General features: G+C 37.4%; 2 protein-coding genes across 7 annotated transcripts in view; one reads left to right on the forward strand and one right to left on the reverse strand.

Moving 5' to 3' along the window:
* The window catches only part of mim (missing-in-metastasis), a 396,419-nt gene that overhangs the window by 196,826 nt on the left and 180,064 nt on the right, over positions 1–19,529 (reverse strand). The window lies entirely within an intron of this gene.
* On the forward strand, positions 6,303–15,851 carry ppk25 (pickpocket 25). Its single transcript, XM_073988788.1, has 6 exons — positions 6,303–6,795; positions 6,858–7,024; positions 11,821–11,920; positions 11,993–12,184; positions 12,247–12,474; positions 12,583–15,851. The coding sequence occupies exons 1-6, from the start codon at positions 6,340–6,342 to the stop codon at positions 12,898–12,900; spliced, it is 1,461 nt and encodes a 486-aa protein (XP_073844889.1). The 5' UTR covers positions 6,303–6,339; the 3' UTR covers positions 12,901–15,851.

Raw genomic sequence — 19,529 nt, forward strand, 5'->3', positions numbered from 1 at the left:
AGAAAGGGTGCTTCTATAGATCCTTTCGAAAAGAAAGGGTGCTTCTATAGATCCTTTCGAAAAGAAAGGGTGCTTCTATAGATCCTTTCGAAAAGAAAGGGTGCTTCTATAGATCCTTTCGAAAAGAAAGGGTGCTTCTATAGATCCTTTCGAAAAGAAAGGGTGCTTCTATAGATCCTTTCGAAAAGAAAGGGTGCTTCTATAGATCCTTTCGAAAAGAAAGGGTGCTTCTATAGATCCTTTCGAAAAGAAAGGGTGCTTCTATAGATCCTTTCGAAAAGAAAGGGTGCTTCTATAGATCCTTTCGAAAAGAAAGGGTGCTTCTATAGATCCTTTCGAAAAGAAAGGGTGCTTCTATAGATCCTTTCGAAAAGAAAGGGTGCTTCTATAGATCCTTTCGAAAAGAAAGGGTGCTTCTATAGATCCTTTCGAAAAGAAAGGGTGCTTCTATAGATCCTTTCGAAAAGAAAGGGTGCTTCTATAGATCCTTTCGAAAAGAAAGGGTGCTTCTATAGATCCTTTCGAAAAGAAAGGGTGCTTCTATAGATCCTTTCGAAAAGAAAGGGTGCTTCTATAGATCCTTTCGAAAAGAAAGGGTGCTTCTATAGATCCTTTCGAAAAGAAAGGGTGCTTCTATAGATCCTTTCGAAAAGAAAGGGTGCTTCTATAGATCCTTTCGAAAAGAAAGGGTGCTTCTATAGATCCTTTCGAAAAGAAAGGGTGCTTCTATAGATCCTTTCGAAAAGAAAGGGTGCTTCTATAGATCCTTTCTGAATGAAAGGGTTCTTCCTTAGATCCTTTCTGAATGAAAGGGTTCTTCCTTAGACCCTTTCTGAAGGAAATGGTGCTTCTATAGACACTTTCTAAAAGAAAGTGTGCTTTTATAGACCCTTTCTGAAATGAAGGGTGCTTTTATAGACCCTTTCTGAAATGAAGGGTGCTTTTATAGACCCTTTCTGAAAGGAAGGGTGCTTTTATAGACCCTTTCTGAAAGGAAGGGTGCTTTTATAGACCCTTTCTGAAAGGAAGGGTGCTTTTATAGACCCTTTCTGAAAGGAAGGGTGCTTTTATAGACCCTTTCTGAAAGGAAGGGTGCTTTTATAGACCCTTTCTGAAAGGAAGGGTGCTTTTATAGACCCTTTCTGAAAGGAAGGGTGCTTTTATAGACCCTTTCTGAAAGGAAGGGTGCTTTTATAGACCCTTTCTGAAAGGAAGGGTGCTTTTATAGACCCTTTCTGAAAGGAAGGGTGCTTTTATAGACCCTTTCTGAAAGGAAGGGTGCTTTTATAGACCCTTTCTGAAAGGAAGGGTGCTTTTATAGACCCTTTCTGAATGAAAGGAAGGAAAGGGTACTTCCTTAGTCCCTTTCGGAAGGAAAGGGTTCTTCCTTAGACCCCTTCGGAAGGAAAGGGTTCTTCCTTAGACCCCTTCGGAAGGAAAGGGTTCTTCCTTAGACCCCTTCGGAAGGAAAGGGTTCTTCCGTAGACCCTTTCGGAAGGAAAGGGTTCTTCCTTAGACCCTTTTGGAAGGAAAGGGTGCTTCTATAGACCCTTTCTGAAAGGTAGGTTACTTTTATAGACCATTTCTGAAAAAAAGGGTGCTTTTATAGACCCTTTCTGAAAGGTTGGTTTCTTTTATAGACCATTTCTGAAAGAAAGGGTGCTTTTATAGACCCTTTCTGAAGGAAATGGTGCTTTTATTGACCCTTTCTGAAGGAAAGTGTGCTTCAATGGACCATTTCTGAAATTAACGGTGCTTTTATAGACCTTTTCTGAAAGAAAGGGTGATTTTATAGACCTTTTCTGAAAGAAAGGGTGCTTTTATAGACCTTTTAGGAAACAATGGGTGCTTCTATAGACTTTTTAGGAAAGAATGGGTGCTTCTATAGACCTTTCCTGAAAGAAAGGGTGCTTCTATAGACCTTTCCTGAAAGAAAGGGTGCTTCTATAGACCTTTCCTGAAAGAAAGGGTGCTTCTATAGACCTTTCCTGAAAGAAAGGGTGCTTCTATAGACCTTTCCTGAAAGAAAGGGTGCTTCTATAGACCTTTCCTGAAAGAAAGGGTGCTTCTATAGACCTTTCCTGAAAGAAAGGGTGCTTCTATAGACCTTTCCTGAAAGAAAGGGTGCTTCTATAGACCTTTCCTGAAAGAAAGGGTGCTTCTATAGACCTTTCCTGAAAGAAAGGGTGCTTCTATAGACCTTTCCTGAAAGAAAGGGTGCTTCTATAGACCTTTCCTGAAAGAAAGGGTGCTTCTATAGACCTTTCCTGAAAGAAAGGGTGCTTCTATAGACCTTTCCTGAAAGAAAGGGTGCTTCTATAGACCTTTCCTGAAAGAAAGGGTGCTTCTATAGACCTTTCCTGAAAGAAAGGGTGCTTCTATAGACCTTTCCTGAAAGAAAGGGTGCTTCTATAGACCTTTCCTGAAAGAAAGGGTGCTTCTATAGACCTTTCCTGAAAGAAAGGGTGCTTCTATAGACCTTTCCTGAAAGAAAGGGTGCTTCTATAGACCTTTCCTGAAAGAAAGGGTGCTTCTATAGACCTTTCCTGAAAGAAAGGGTGCTTCTATAGACCTTTCCTGAAAGAAAGGGTGCTTCTATAGACCTTTCCTGAAAGAAAGGGTGCTTCTATAGACCTTTCCTGAAAGAAAGGGTGCTTCTATAGACCTTTCCTGAAAGAAAGGGTGCTTCTATAGACCTTTCCTGAAAGAAAGGGTGCTTCTATAGACCTTTCCTGAAAGAAAGGGTGCTTCTATAGACCTTTCCTGAAAGAAAGGGTGCTTCTATAGACCTTTCCTGAAAGAAAGGGTGCTTCTATAGACCTTTCCTGAAAGAAAGGGTGCTTCTATAGACCTTTCCTGAAAGAAAGGGTGCTTCTATAGACCTTTCCTGAAAGAAAGGGTGCTTCTATAGACCTTTCCTGAAAGAAAGGGTGCTTCTATAGACCTTTCCTGAAAGAAAGGGTGCTTCTATAGACCTTTCCTGAAAGAAAGGGTGCTTCTATAGACCTTTCCTGAAAGAAAGGGTGCTTCTATAGACCTTTCCTGAAAGAAAGGGTGCTTCTATAGACCTTTCCTGAAAGAAAGGGTGCTTCTATAGACCTTTCCTGAAAGAAAGGGTGCTTCTATAGACCTTTCCTGAAAGAAAGGGTGCTTCTATAGACCTTTCCTGAAAGAAAGGGTGCTTCTATAGACCTTTCCTGAAAGAAAGGGTGCTTCTATAGACCTTTCCTGAAAGAAAGGGTGCTTCTATAGACCTTTCCTGAAAGAAAGCGTGCTTCTATAGACCTTTCCTGAAAGAAAGGGTGCTTCTACAGACCTTTCCTGAAAGAAAGGGTGCTTCTATAGACCTTTCCTGAAAGAAAGGGTGCTTCTATAGACCTTTCCTGAAAGAAAGGGTGCTTCTATAGACCTTTCCTGAAAGAAAGGGTGCTTCTATAGACCTTTCCTGAAAGAAAGGGTGCTTCTATAGACCTTTCCTGAAAGAAAGGGTGCTTCTACAGACCTTTCCTGAAAGAAAGGGTGCTTCTATAGACCTTTCCTGAAAGAAAGGGTGCTTCTATAGACCTTTCCTGAAAGAAATGGTGCTTCTATAGACCTTTCCTGAAAGAAAGGGTGCTTCTATAGACCTTTCCTGAAAGAAAGGGTGCTTCTATAGACCTTTCCTGAAAGAAAGGGTGCTTCTATAGACCTTTCCTGAAAGAAAGGGTGCTTCTATAGACCTTTCCTGAAAGAAAGGGTGCTTCTATAGACCTTTCCTGAAAGAAAGGGTGCTTCTATAGACCTTTCCTGAAAGAAAGGGTGCCTCTATAGACCTTTCCTGAAAGAAAGGGTGCTTCTATAGACCTTTCCTGAAAGAAAGGGTGCTTCTATAGACCTTTCCTGAAAGAAAGGGTGCTTCTATAGACCTTTCCTGAAAGAAAGGGTGCTTCTATAGACCTTTCCTGAAAGAAAGGGTGCTTCTATAGACCTTTCCTGAAAGAAAGGGTGCTTCTATAGAAAGGGTCAATAAAAAGGGTGCTTCTATAGACCTTTCCTGAAAGAAAGGGTGCTTCTATAGACCTTTCCTGAAAGAAAGCGTGCTTCTATAGACCTTTCCTGAAAGAAAGGGTGCTTCTACAGACCTTTCCTGAAAGAAAGGGTGCTTCTATAGACCTTTCCTGAAAGAAAGGGTGCTTCTATAGACCTTTCCTGAAAGAAAGGGTGCTTCTATAGACCTTTCCTGAAAGAAAGGGTGCTTCTATAGACCTTTCCTGAAAGAAAGGGTGCTTCTATAGACCTTTCCTGAAAGAAAGGGTGCTTCTATAGACCTTTCCTGAAAGAAAGGGTGCTTCTATAGACCTTTCCTGAAAGAAAGGGTGCTTCTATAGACCTTTCCTGAAAGAAAGGGTGCTTCTATAGACCTTTCCTGAAAGAAATGGTGCTTCTATAGACCTTTCCTGAAAGAAAGGGTGCTTCTATAGACCTTTCCTGAAAGAAAGGGTGCTTCTATAGACCTTTCCTGAAAGAAAGGGTGCTTCTATAGACCTTTCCTGAAAGAAAGGGTGCTTCTATAGACCTTTCCTGAAAGAAAGGGTGCTTCTATAGACCTTTCCTGAAAGAAAGGGTGCTTCTATAGACCTTTCCTGAAAGAAAGGGTGCTTCTATAGACCTTTCCTGAAAGAAAGGGTGCTTCTATAGACCTTTCCTGAAAGAAAGGGTGCTTCTATAGACCTTTCCTGAAAGAAAGGGTGCTTCTATAGACCTTTCCTGAAAGAAAGGGTGCTTCTATAGACCTTTCCTGAAAGAAAGGGTGCTTCTATAGACCTTTCCTGAAAGAAAGGGTGCTTCTATAGACCTTTCCTGAAAGAAAGGGTGCTTCTATAGACCTTTCCTGAAAGAAAGGGTGCTTCTATAGACCTTTCCTGAAAGAAAGGGTGCTTCTATAGACCTTTCCTGAAAGAAATGGTGCTTCTATAGACCTTTCCTGAAAGAAAGGGTGCTTCTATAGACCTTTCCTGAAAGAAAGGACCCTTTCTGAAGGAAAGTGTGCTTCACTGGATCATTTCTGAAAGGAACGGTGCTTTTATAGACCTTTTCGCAAAGAAAGAGTGCTTCTATAGACCCTTTCTGAAAGAAAGGTGCTTCTATAGGCCCCTTCTGAAATAAAGGGTGCTTTTGTAGACACTTTCTGAAAGGAAGGGTGCTTTTATAGACCCTTTCTGAAAGGAAGCATGCTTTTATTGACCTTTTCTGAAAGAAATGGTGCTTCTATAAGCACTCTCTGAAAGAAAAAGTGCTTCTATAGACCCTTTCTGAACGAAGGGGTGCTGTGACCTCAAGTTCTGAAATTAGAGGTATATTTTTAGGCAACATTTGAAAAAAGCGCGATAAAAGCATGAACTATAAACAAAATGTTCACAAATAAGCCCACATATTTTTTTGTGCTATTAAACCTAATTTATAATATTTATACCACTGCAATTTACCCTTTAAATTTTTCATAATCAAAAGCCTACTGTTAGGCACCAATTGGAAAAGGCAATTAAAACATTCCACATTTATAAATTCCTCAATTTTGAAACTAATTCGAATAGGAAACTACACACATTGAACATATATCTAGTTATTTTTCACATCAAACACATATTTCGCACCGCGTTTTGACTTCAAGTACTAATATTTTAAGTATACTTTTAGGCAATATTTGAAGAAAGACCATTAAAACAAGCAGCACTCACAAAATGTCCACAAAAGTCCCAAATATGAATATTCTTTATTTGATAATAAAATTAAAATGTATTCCACTGCTAATTACTGTTTAAATACTTTATCTAAAGCCTACTTTTAGGCAACATTTGTAAAAAGCAATTAAAGCATGCCACATTTATAAATTCCTCAAATTTAAAACATATACAAACATAAAAGAACACAAATTGAAAATATTTAACATGTTTTCTACTAAAATAAACAATCAATTAACATGCCAATCACTTTTATGCCATGGATATCTAAAATGTAAAGTATACTTTAAGGCCGAAGTTGTGAAATTAAAACATTGCCAATAAATTTGCCACCATGAATGCTCAAATATCATTCCTGCTAATGTCAATATTGGCAATTTTAAATATGTATGCTTCCCTCCCATCATGGACTACAGAACATGCAATTTTCATGTCAAAGAAGATGGCACATGTTATGGCATTTTAATTAGCAAATAACGACAACAACAACCACAACAAAAATCCTAATAATATTGGAAAAACAATACAATTCAATTAAAACTAATATCTTTCTCTTTGCTGTTCTAAAGGCAAATAAATTATAGACGGATTACAGTTCAGTTGTCCATCTAACGTCAATATGAAATGTAATCAATATATGGACAAAACATTGGGTGAGTCCAGCATTCATGGCTTTCCCTATTTGGTAAAGCGTCGACTCCACTGGATGGAGAAGATATTTTGGTTGTTAATGATCACCTTGGCTGCTTACACATCCATTGATATTTGCCTTAATCAATGGAAACGTTTTCGTGATAATCCCATTGTCTATGCCATGGAATTGGCTTGGGGTAAATCGAATTTCCCCTTTGTTGGCATAACTTTGTGTTCCGATTATGTGGATCAGCATGAATTCGAACACATCATCGAAGATATGTGGCATGTGGAGAGGGAACAAAATGAAACGGCTTTTCAATATTATTGGGAGTTTTTAAAAGTTTTGAATAGATTGTATATTACAAATATGGAAAATCTGCGACCCTATGAAAATGATACGAGATTAAATGATTTGAATTTTCTACAAATGTTAATAAGGGTAAGTGAAAGGGGAGGGGGATGGTTTTTTCTACATTTTTAAAATCTCGTAATTGTTAATAGATGCGTCAAAAAGTCTTGCCCGAAAAGGTGTTGGCCAATGCTGACGACTCCAAGCCTTCTACTGATGTTGAAGTAAGGGAAATGTCCTATGCAGCTGCAATAACAGAATCTGGCCTATGCCGAACCACATCACAATTGACGAAATACACAAATCCTTTTGGAGATTTGTAAGTATAATCTAACAATTTTGAATTTTTAGGGGAAAAGAAGGAAGAAAATAAAACAAAATAAGGTACCCCGAAGATAGAGGTTCGTTATTTTTTCTTGAAACCAACACAACAAATATATCAGTTATGTATATAAATTAAATTGCTCGATAAAATGTGGACACGTATTTATATAAAATTTGGACACGTCTGTGAATTTAAATTTCATTTTTTCTCGAAGGACCAGCATACATATTTTAAACGAAATATTATCCACAAGGACTTTATATTTGTCATGTTATGATCTCGAAGGTCCATGTGGTAAACAAACATGTATATAAGAAACTGAAAACATGGTTTCCTCTCTTCATTTAGCCGTGAGAACAAAATACTTTCGTAAATGGTGTTGTTGACAATATTATTTTTGTGAAAACGAAAGCATGTTGGTGGAGATAATACCCTGTTCTATGCAGCAAAACATATTGCAAATTTTATGTTATTACCCGATTTTCTACCATATAAAACAACAATAAATGAAGAAATATCTTAGTTTTCGAGAAAGCAGAAAAATTCGGGAGAAAATCTTATCGAAGGACCAAATACTCTTACAATTACAACCTAGCAAGACCTAGCAAGGAAGACATTCTAGTCTTCTATATGAAGAAGTTTTGGTATCTAGGAAGTTCCTTTAGACTTTTATAAGAAGACATTTTGGTCTGCAATAAGAAGACCTTTTGGTCTTCAATAAAAAATACCCTTTGGACTTCTTTAAAAAGACCTTTTGGACTGAAGACCTTTTGCTCTTCTAAAAGAATACCATCTGGTCTTCTAAAAGATATTGGCCTTGTATAGGAAGAGGTTTTGGTCTTCTATAGGAAGACCTTTTAGATCTTTTATAACAATACTTTCGTCTGCTACAGGAAGATCTCTTGGCTTTCTATAAGAAGACCCTTTGTCCTTCCATAAGAAGATATTTTGATCTTCTAGAAGAAGATCTTTTGATGTTCTAAAATAATTCCTGTTGGTCTTCGATAAGAAGACATGTTGGCCTTCTATAAGAAATCATTCTTCTATAGGAAGACCTTCTGGTTTTCTATAGGCACCTTCTAGATACCCTTCCTGAAAGACGGGGTGTTTCTATAGACCCTTTTCGGAAAGAAAGGCTGCTTCTATAGACCCTTCCTGAAAGACAAGGTGGTTCTAAAGACCCTTTTCTGAAAGAAAGGGTGCTTCTAAAGACCCTTCCTGAAGGACAATGTGCTTCTATCGACCTTTTCTGAAGGACATGGTGTTTCTACAGACCATTTTTGAAAGAGAGAGTGATTCTATAGACCCTTTCTGAAGGAGAGGGTGCTTCTATAGGCCCTTTCTGAAGGAGAGGGTGCTTCTATAGACCCTTTCTGAAAAAGAATGTGCTTCTATAGATCCTTCCGGAAAGACAATGTGCTTCTACAGACCCTTTCAGAAGAACAAGGTGCTTCTACAGACCCTTTCTGAAATAGAGGGTGCTTCTATAGACCCTTTCTGAAAGAGAGGGTGCTCCTATAGACCCATTCTGAAAGAGAGGATGCTCCTATAGAACCTTTCTTAAAAAGAATGTGCTTCTATAGATCTTTTCTGAAAGAGCGGGTGCTTCTACAGACCCTTTCAGAAGAACAAGACGCTTCGATAGACCCTTTCTGAAAGAGAGGGTGCTTCTATCGACCCTTCCTGAAAGAGAGGGTGCTCCTATAGACACATTCTGAAAGAGAGGATGCTCCTGTAGACCCTTCCGGAAAGACAATGTGCTTCTACAGACCCTTTCAGAAGGACAAGGTGATTCCACAGACCCTTTCTGAAAGAGAGGGTGCTTCTATAGACCCTTTTTGAAAGAGAGGGTGCTTCTATAGACCCTTTCTGAAAGAGAGGGTGCTTCCATAGAACCTTTCTGAAAGAGAGGGTGCTTCTATATACCCGTTCTGAAGGAGAGGGTGCTTCTATATACACTTTCTGAAGGAGAGGGTGCTTCTATATACCCTTTCTGAAGGAGAGGGTGCTTCTATACACCCTTTCTGAAAAAGAATGTGCATCTATAGATCCTTTCTGAAAAAGAATGCGCATCTATAGATCCTTTCTGAAAAGGAATGTGCATCTATAGATCCTTTCTGAAAAAGAATGTGCATCTATAGATCCTTTCTGAAAGAGAGGGTGCATCTATAGATCCTTTCTGAAAGAGAGGGTGCATCTATAGATCCTTTCTGAAAGAGAGGGTGCTTCTACAGACCCTTGCTGTGCTTCTATATACCCTTTCTGAAAGACATGGTGCTTCTATAGACCCTTCCTGAAAGACAAGGAGCTTCTTTAGACCCTTTCTGAATGAGAAGGTGCTTCTATATACCCTCTCTGAATGAGAGGGTGCTTCTATAGACACTTTCTGAAAGAGAGAATGCTCCAATAGACCCTTTCTGAAAGAGAGAATGCTCCTATAGACCCTTCCTGAAAGACAAGATTCTTCTACAGACACTTTCTGAAAGAGAAAATGCTCCTATAGACCCTTTCTGAAAGAGAGAATGCTCCTATAGACCCTTCCTGAAAGACGAGATTCTTCTACAGACCCTTTCCGAAGGACAAGGTGCTTCTATAGACCCTTTCTGAAAGAGAGGGTGCTTCTATAGACCCTTTCTGAAAGAGAGGGTGCTTCTACAGACCCTTTCTGAAAGAGGGGGTGCTTCTACAGACCCTTTTTGAAAGAGGGGGTGCTTCTATAGAACCTTTCTGAAGGAGAGGGTGCTTCTACAGACTTTTTCTGAAAGAGAGGGTGCTTCTACAGACCCTTTTTGAAAGAGGAGGTGCTTCTACAGACTTTTTCTGAAAGAAAAGGTGCTTCTATAAACCCTTCCTGAAAGAGAGCGTGCTTCTACAGACTTTTTCTGAAAGAAAAGGTGCTTCTATAAACCCTTCCTGAAAGAGAGGGTGCTCCTATAAACACTTTCTGAAGAAGACGGTGTTTCTACAGACCCTTTCTGCAAGAGAGGGTTCTTCTATATATCCTTTCTGAAAGAGAGGGTGCTTCTGTGGACCCTTCCTGGAAGACAAGGTGCTTCTTTTGACCCCTCCTGAATGATAGGGTGCTTCCACAGTCCCTTTCTAAATAAGAAGGTGCTTCGATAGACCATTTCTGAATGATAGGGTGCTTCTATAGAACCCTTTCTGAAAGAGAGGGTGCTTCTATAGACCTGTTCTGAAAGAGAGGGTGCTCCTATAGACCCTTCCTGAAAGACAAGATTCTTCTACAGACCCTTTCTGAAGGGCACGGTGCTTCTATAGACCCTTTCTGAGAGAGAGGGTGCTCCTTTAGACCCTTTCTGAAAGAGAGGGTGATTCTATAAACACTTTCTAAAGGAGACGGTACTTCTACAGACCCTTTCTGAAAGAGAGGGTTCTTATATATATGCTTTCTGAAAGAAAATCCTTCTATTGACCCTTTCTGAAAGAGAGGGTGCTTCTGTTGACCGTTCCTGAAAGAGAGGGTGCTTCTGTAGACCTTTCCTGAAAGAGAGGGTGCTTCTAAAGGCTCTTTCTGAAATAGAAGTTGCTTCTATAGACACTTTCTGAAAGAGAGGGTGCTTCTATAGACTTTTTCTGAAAGAGATGGTGCTTCTATTTTTCTGAAAGAGATGGTGCTTCTTTCTGAAATTGAGGACGTTTCTAAAGACCCTTTCTGAAAGTGAGGGTGCTTCTATAGACCTTTTCTCAAAGAGAGAATGCTTCTATAGATCCTTTCTGAAATAAAAGGTGCTTCTATAGACCATATCTGAAAGGCAAGTTGTTTCTATACACCCTTTCATAAAGAGGGGGTGCTTCTACAGACCCTTCCTGAAAGTCAAGGTGTTTCTATATACCCTTTCTAAATGAGAGGGTGCTTCTATAGACTCTATCTGAAAGAGATGGTGCTTCTATAGACCCTTTCTGAAAGAGAGGATGCTTCTATAGATCCTTTCTTAAAGGCAAGGTGCTTCTAGATACCCTTTCTGAAAGAGAGGGTGCTTCTATAGACCCTTTCTTAAAGGCAAGGTGCTTCTAAAGACCCTTTCTGAAAGACAAAGTGCTTCTATAGACCCTTCCTGAAAGAAAGAGTGCTTCTATAGACCCTTTCTGAATGAGAGGGTGCTTCTACAGACCCTTTCTGAAGGAGAGGGTGCTTCCATGGACCCTTTCTGAAAAAGATGGTGCTTCTACAGACCCATTCTGAAGGAGAGGGTGCTTCTATAGCCCTTACGGAAGGAGAGGGTGCTTCTATAGACCTTACAGAAAGAGACGGTGCTTGTATAGACACTTTCTCAAAGACGGGGTGCTCTATAGACACTTTCTGAAAGAGGGGTTCTCTATAGACCCTTTCTGAAAGACAAGGTGCTTCTATAGACCCTATTATAAAAGAAAGGGTGTGTCTTAGACCCTTTTCTGAAAGAAATGGTGCTTCTATATACCCTTTCTGAAATAAAGGGTGTTTCTATAGACCCTTTCTGAAATAAAGGGTGTTTCTATAGACCCTTTTTGAAAGAGAGGCTTCTCCTGTAGGCCCTTTTAGAAAGTGAGGATGCTTCTTCTATAAGCGCCCTAAATGGACCCTTTCTGAAAGAGAGGGTGCTTTTATAGACCCTTCCTGAAAAACGTTTTGGTATTTTATAAGAGGAGTATATGGTCTTCTCTATAAAGTCCTTTTAATATTCTATAGTAAGACCTATTGCGCTTCTAGGGAAAACTTTCATCTAAATGTTTTCCATGTTACATAATGCCAGCCACATAATTGATAATTTATTCGTATTTTCTTTCCCCAGAAAACCCTTGAAAGTTTCCAATCGCCGTTATTGTGATATTATGAATGAATGCAACACGAAGATATATCCCAAAGTTGGGGATGATACAAGTTTATATATTGTAAGATCAGAATAATGGAAATATTTAATCAAAATGATGAATAATAATAATTTCCCTTTATCATCAAAAAAGTATCTTCACAATGTGGAAGATGTGTTGGTGCCCTTGGATCCAGGTACCATAATAAGGCGGGCCACAATGGACGGTTCGTTGACCATAGAATTGCTGCTGTCGCTAACTACCGCAGAAACAGAGGTACGCAACCTACCCATTGCCTATAGGAAATGTCGTTACAAGGATGAAAATATTCTCAAATATTTTGAGGTAAATTTTGGAAATAATTTTATTATTTTTGTCTTTAAATAAATGTCTTCGGTTTCTTTTAGATCTATCGTCCTGGCCTTTGTCGCATTGAATGCCGCATAAATGCCGCCTTTAAGAAATGTGGTTGTAAGCCATACTTTTATGTTGTGGCCCAGCACATACCCGTTTGCGATATCAAAGGCATGCTGTGCTTGAGCAAACAAAATTGGCCCCATTCCGTAAAGTGTAATTGCCTAAATCTGTGCCAGGAGGCCCAATTTATTGGTGTGCAAACTACCTTGCAAAAAGATGTAATTAAGAAAGACATCTAGAGCCAAAATGAAAGTCAAATTTAATTTAACCTTGAAATGTTGTTTCTTTTTGTTTTTTTTTTTACTTTCTTTCTTTTTCACATTTAGGACTCCACCAAATTTGAGCGCACCATTATTGTGAAATTATTTTTGCCACGTATGGCCATGAAACGCCGTGTGGTCTTTAGTACCGATCAACTAATAATGTCCTTTGGTGGTGCCATTGGTTTATTTTTGGGTGCCAGTTTTATTAGCATCTATGGCTTGCTGTTTGTTTTAAGTGAATTTGTATTCTCCAACTGTTGGTCTTTGCTGAAAAGGGAGAAAAGGATAAAGCTGGTGGGGGAGGACAACGAGGGAGGAGAGCAGCAGAAACCGCCGCTGCAGGTTGGCACACGAATTACCATGGTGGGTCAGAGATATTAAATTTCCCAAAATTAGATGGAGAAAAATTAAATTTAGAATGTTTATTGGAAATGAAAGGTTGCTTTTAAAACAGAACATAAATAGTGGCTACATTTAGGTGGTTAATATATTTGACAATTATAGTATACCTTTAGGCTTTAATAATAAAAATAAATTTTCCTCGTTAGCTTGTGTTTAACATAAATCGTTTAAAACGTTAAAAGAATTTTGAAAAGGTATACAAATCTGTGGAATAAAAATAGCTTAAAGATGATGGGAAAAATAGCACTGCTGGATTTTAAAACTGGAAATTTAGGCTGGTGATATTTTTTCTTTTGAAAAACTTCAACTGTTGGTGCGTGTACACGGTGCTCTTTAACCAACTTTAAATGGAAGGTGTTTACACCTGGGAAGTTTTTGCAGATTCTGAATCTACAATGTTCATAGATGAGAAAAATCAATAAACCAAAAAATCCTCACTGTTTATATTTTTTATTAAAAAAGTAACACTGATAATATTTTTCTATTGCAAGCATATTTCTTATCATATTTTCTATTGAATCCCATATTTTCCCTTTACCTCAAAAATATTTTTCTAGGTGAAAAATCCATAGAAAATTCCTCAGATTATTTTTAAAAATTTCCTTCATATGATGGCCAATTACTTTTAGACAAATTATAAATTTCAGTCTGACTGGCCTTAGCTGCGGCTAATATCCATCATCGTCGTTGTCGTCGTCAAGCTTAGCTTAAAAAAAGTAAAGAGGAGAATTTGTCTTGTTTTGTCGTTGCCGCAGTTAAAGCTCCACTTATGTGATTAATTATGTGCGACGTCTACATTTTCCTAAGTTTGCAGTAAACATTGTTGTTGTCATTGGGGGAAAACGTGAAAGGCATCATCATTTTCCACCGCACATACACATGTTCATATGTTTGGGTATTAAAAGTGAAACTCTAAGACAAGTACTTTGGACAGGTTGTAATACTTTTATCATAAATGTCATTAATTTATCAAAAAAATAGTAATTTGTAAAATTTGCTATAATAGAGAAACGAGAAAGAGAGAGAGAGAGAGAAATGAGAGTGGAAAAGGTAATAGGAGTGAAGCAACATTTTGATTCTTATATCATAGAACGACTTTTTATGTCTTCTAAAGGAAGAACTTTTGGTCGTCTATAAGAAATCCCTTTTGGCCTTCTATAGGAAAACCTTGTATTGTAAGACTGTTTGGTCTTCTGTAAGATTTGTTGGTCTTTAATAAGAACTTTTCGTCTTCTATACGAAGACTTGTTGGTATTCCATAAGAAGACCTTTTGGTTTTCTATAGAAGACATTGTAGTGTTCCAATGGAAAACTTTTGGTCTTCTATAAAAGGACCGTTTGGTCTTAAGACAATTTGGTCTTCTATAAAAAGAAGGCCAAACGGCTTCTGGAAGAAAATCTTTAGGTCTCCCGTGAGAAGATATTGTGGTCTTCCATACGTAGACCTTCTGGTCGTCTGTAGGAAGACCTTTTGCACTTCTATAAGGGGACTTTTGGGTCAAAAAAGTAGTAATTTGTAAAATTTGTTATAATAGAAAAATAAGAGAGAGAGAGAGAGAGAGAAATGAGAGTGGAAAATGTAATAGGAGTGAAGGAATATTTTGATTCTGATATCATAGGAAGACTTTTGTCTTCTAGAGCAAGAACTTTTGGTCGTCTATAAGAAATCCATTTGGCCCTCTATAGGAAGACCTTGTATGTAGTAAGACCGTTTGTTCTTCCATAACAAGACATTTTGGTGTTCCAATGGAAGACTTTTGGTCTTCAATAAAAAGACTGTTTAGTCTTAAGACCATTTCGTCTTCTTTAAACAGAAGGCCAAACGGCTTCTGGAAGAAAATCTTTTGGTCTCCCGTAAGAAGATATTGTGGTGTTACATACGAATACCTTCTTCTAAAGGAACCCCATTTGGTCTCCTATAAGAAGACCTTTTGGTCTTCTATAGGAAAAAAATTTACTAGGTGAGAAGGAAGATTTTAATTCTGATATTATTAAGTTTATACTTTTCAATTCAAAAAATATCACTGGTGGCATTTTCTATAGAAAAAAATATAATTATGGCGAAATTTTTGATTATAGAAATATATATTGAAAAATATCACTGTCGGCATTTTTCGCTAGAATAACCATCACTGATTATATGTTTCCATAGAAAAACTATCACTGATGATATTTGTCTATTGACAAAATATCACTGACGATGTTTTTCCATAGAAAAACCATCACTGATGATATTTTTCTATAAAAAACTGTTACTTATGGTATTTCTGTAGAAATACTAACACTGATTATATTTTTCTACAGAAATATTATCATTTATGATATTATTCTATAAAAACCATCACTTATGATATTCTTCTTTAGAAAATCTATTACTGATGATATTTTTATTGACATAATATCATGATATGTTTTCTATTGAAAAATATTACAGATGATATTTTTCTGCAGATAAACTATTAGTGATGATATTTTTCTATAGAAAAACTGTCACATGATATTTTTCTATAGAAAAATTATTACAGATGATACTTTTCCATAGAAAAACTGCCATTGATATTTTTGTAGGAAAAATATCTCTGGTGATATTTTTCTTTAGAAAAACTATCAATGATGATATTATTCTATAAAAAAAACTACCACTAACGAGTTTTTTTTTTCTATAGAAATCAATGACTAGTGATTCTATTGTATGGAAAAACTATCACCTATGATATTTCTATATAGAAACATATCATTGATGATATTTTTCTAGTGAAAAAATTGAAAAATTATATTTTTCGACAGAAAACCTATGGATAAAAAAAATCATTGATGACATTTTTCTATAGAAAAACTATCACTGATGATATTTTTCGATAGAAAAACTATCATTTATAATTTTGTTCTATAGCAACATGATCACTTATGATATTTTTCTATAGGAAAATTATTACTGATGATATTTTTCCATACAGAAACTATCACTGATGATATTTTTCTTTTTTTGAAAATAAAACTGCTAATATTTTTCTATTATTTCTTCTATTTTCTGTAAAAAATATCATTATTATTTTCCACTTGAAAATATCTCTGAAGATATTTTTGTGGATAAAGTATCACTGATGAAATCTTTAACTGAATGGAGTCATTGTAGGAGAGTTGAAGGCAGTTTTTGTAGGAGAGCTGAAGGCAGACTTTAGAAAAACTATCACTGATGATATTTTTCGATAGAAAAACTATCATTTATAATTTTGTTCTATAGCAACATGATCACTTATGATATTTTTCTATAGGAAAATTATTACTGATGATATTTTTCCATACAGAAACTATCACTGATGATATTTTTCTTTTTTTGAAAATAAAACTGCTAATATTTTTCTATTATTTCTTCTATTTTCTGCAAAAAAATTTCATTATTATTTTCCACTTGAAAATATCTCTGAAGATATTTTTGTGGATAAAGTATCACTGATGAAATCTTTAACTGAATGGAGTCATTGTAGGAGAGTTGAAGGCAGTTTTTGTAGGAGAGCTGAAGGCAGACTTTATAGACGAGCTTAATGGAGTTTTTAAAGAGAGTCTTTATAGACGATCAGAAAGCAGTATTTAAAGACGAGTTGAAAGGTCTTTAAAGACGTGCTGATGGGAGTCCTTATAGACGACCTGAAGGGAGTGTTTTTGGACTGTCTGAAGGAAGTCGTTATAGACGAGCTAAAGGGAGTTTATATGAAATTTTATGCAGCACGATTCTTTTGTCCCCAATAAAATTGTATGTTCTGTCATAATGGCCCAAAGCCTATAAAAACAAGTAAGAAAGTATCAGTCTGTTATGCTGACGGAGATATATTCTCAGCCTCTGACAAAAAACGCAATCATAATAATTATGCCGTATATAAAATATATTGATATGGTATCACGGGGTTGCTTCAAAATACGTAGAATCTTCTATGTACCGTAATGTGGGGCGGAGCTATGCCGAATCATTGATATGTACCAAAGTGTCCATGGAAGCACCCTTTATTTCAGAAAGGGTCTATAGGGAAGCACCCTTTCATCCAGAAAGGTTCTATAGAGGCATCTTTTTTCCAGAAAGGTTCTATAGAAGCATCTTTTTTCCAGAAAGGTTCTATAGAAGCACATTTTTCCAGAAAGGTTCTATAGAAGCAGCCTTTCTGTCAAAAAGGTTCTATAGAAGCACCCCTTCTTTCAGAAAGGTTCTATAGAAGCACCTTTTTTCCAGAAAGATTCTATAGAAGCACCCCTTCTTTCAGAAATGTTCTATAGAAGCACCTTTTTTCCAGAAAGATTCTATAGAAGCAGAAAGATTCTATAGAAGCACCCCTTCTTTCAGAAAGGTTCTATAGAAGCACCTTTTTTCCAGTAAGATTCTATAGAAGCATCTTTTTTCCAGAAAGATTCTATAGAAGAACCTTTTTTCCAGAAAGATTCTATAGAAGAACCTTTTTTCCAGAAAGATTCTATAGAAGCACCCCTTCTTTCAGAAAGGTTCTATAGAAGCACCTTTTTTCCAGAAAGATTCTATAGAAGCACCCCTTCTTCCAGAAAGGTTCAACAGAAGCACCTTTTTTCCAGGAAAGTTCTATAGAAGCACCCTTTCTTTGAGAAAGGTTCTATAGAAGCACCCTTTCTTTGAGAAAGGTTATATAAAAGCACCATTACTTCCAGAAAGGTTCTATAGAAGTACCCCTTTATTCAGAAAGGTTCTATAGAAGTACCCCTTTATTCAGAAAGGTTCTATAGAAGCATCCTTTCCTTGAGAAAGGTTCTATAGAAGCCCTTTTCTTCCAGTAAAGTTCTATAGAAGTACCCCTTTCTTCCAGTAAAGTTCTATAGAAGTACCTCTTTCTTCCAGTAAAGTTCTATAGAAGCATCCTTTCTTTGAGAAACGTTCTAAAGAAGCACCCTTTCGTCCAGTAAAGATCTATAGAAGCACCCTTTCTTCCAGTAAAGTTCTATAGAAGCACCATTTCTTTCAGAAGTTTCTATAGAAGCACCCTTTCTTGCTGGAAGATTCTATAGAAGCACCCTTTCTTGCTGGAAGATTCTATAGAAGCACCCTTTCTTGCTGGAAGATTCTATAGAAGCACCCATTCTTGCTGGAAGATTCTATAGAAGCACCCTTTCTTTCAGGAAGATTCTACAGAAGCACAATTTCTTTTAGAAAGGTTATATAGAAGTACCCTTTCTTTCAGAAAGGGTCTATAGAAGCACATTTTCTTCCAATAAAGGGTCCATTGAAGCACCCTTTCTTTCAGAAAGGCTTCCATTGAAGCACCTCTTCTTTTAAAGGGGATCTATTGAGGCACTCTTTTTTCCAGAAAGATTCTATAGAAGCACCTTTTTTCCAGAAAGATTCTATGAAAGCACCCTTTCTTCCAGTAAAGTTCTATAGAAGCACCCTTTCTTTCAGAAAGGTTCTATAGGAGCACCATTTCTTTCAGAAGGTTCTATAGAAGCACCCTTTCTTTCAGAAAGGTTCTATAGAAGCACCATTTCTTTCAGAAGGTTCTATAAGCACCCTTTCTGGCTAGAAGATTCTATAGAAGCACCCTTTCTTGCTGGAAGATTCTATAGAAGCACCCTTTCTTGCTGGAAGATTCTATAGAAGCACCCTTTCTTGCTGGAAGATTCTATAGAAGCACCCTTTCTTGCTGGACGATTCTATAGAAGCACCCTTTCTTGCTGGGAGATTCTATAGAAGCACCCTTTCTTGCTGGAAGATTCTATAGAAGCACCCTTTCATTTTCTTACAGAGTCTTTCAGAAAGGTTCTATAGAAGCACCCTTTTTTTGAGAAAGGGTATATAGAAGCGCCCTTTTTTGAGAAAGGGTATATAGAAGCACCCCTTTTTTGAGAAAGGGTATATAGAAGCACCGTGGTGCAATGGTACGCACGCCCGCCTTGCACGCAGAAGGTCGGGGGTTCGATTCCCCGGTCATGCAACATCAAATATTTTTCAACGGTGGCAAAATACAACTCAGTAATGTTGGCGACATTTCCTGAGTATTTCAGCCTTGAAAAACTTCTCCATAAGTGGTGTCTTAAGACACGCCGTTCGGACTCGGCGATAAACAGTAGGTCCCATATCATTGAGCTAAATATGAATCGGGGTGCACTCATTGATATGAGAGAAATCTCCCTTGTCCCGTATGGGATGTTGTGGAACAATGTTTTTTTTTTATATCGCAGCACCCTTTCATTGAGAAAGGGTCAATAGAAGCACCCTTTTCTTTAAGAAAGGGTCTATGGAAGCACCTTTTCGTTTAGTAAAAATCTATGGAAGCATCCTTTATTTCAGAAGGGGTCTATGGAAACACCCTTTCTTTCAGAAAGCGTCTATAGAAGCACCCCTTTTTCAGAAAAGTCTGTGGAAGCACCCTTTTCTTTCAGAAAGGGTCTATGGAAGCACCCTTTTCTTTCAGAAAAGGTATGTGGAAACACCCTTTTCTTTCAGAAAGGTTCTAAGGAAGAAATTTAGAAAAAGTTTGAGAGTTATCTGGGTTACTAGAGAGGCACATTATCTCAGAAACAATGCACTTACTCTGGGAAAAAATTTTACCATTGTAATAGGGACCGCGAAAAGAAACAACAACAATTTTCCA

This window comes from Musca autumnalis, unplaced genomic scaffold, assembly GCF_047663935.1.
Source record: "Musca autumnalis isolate F117 unplaced genomic scaffold, ASM4766393v1 scaffold_5, whole genome shotgun sequence".
Taxonomy (NCBI): domain Eukaryota; kingdom Metazoa; phylum Arthropoda; class Insecta; order Diptera; family Muscidae; genus Musca; species Musca autumnalis.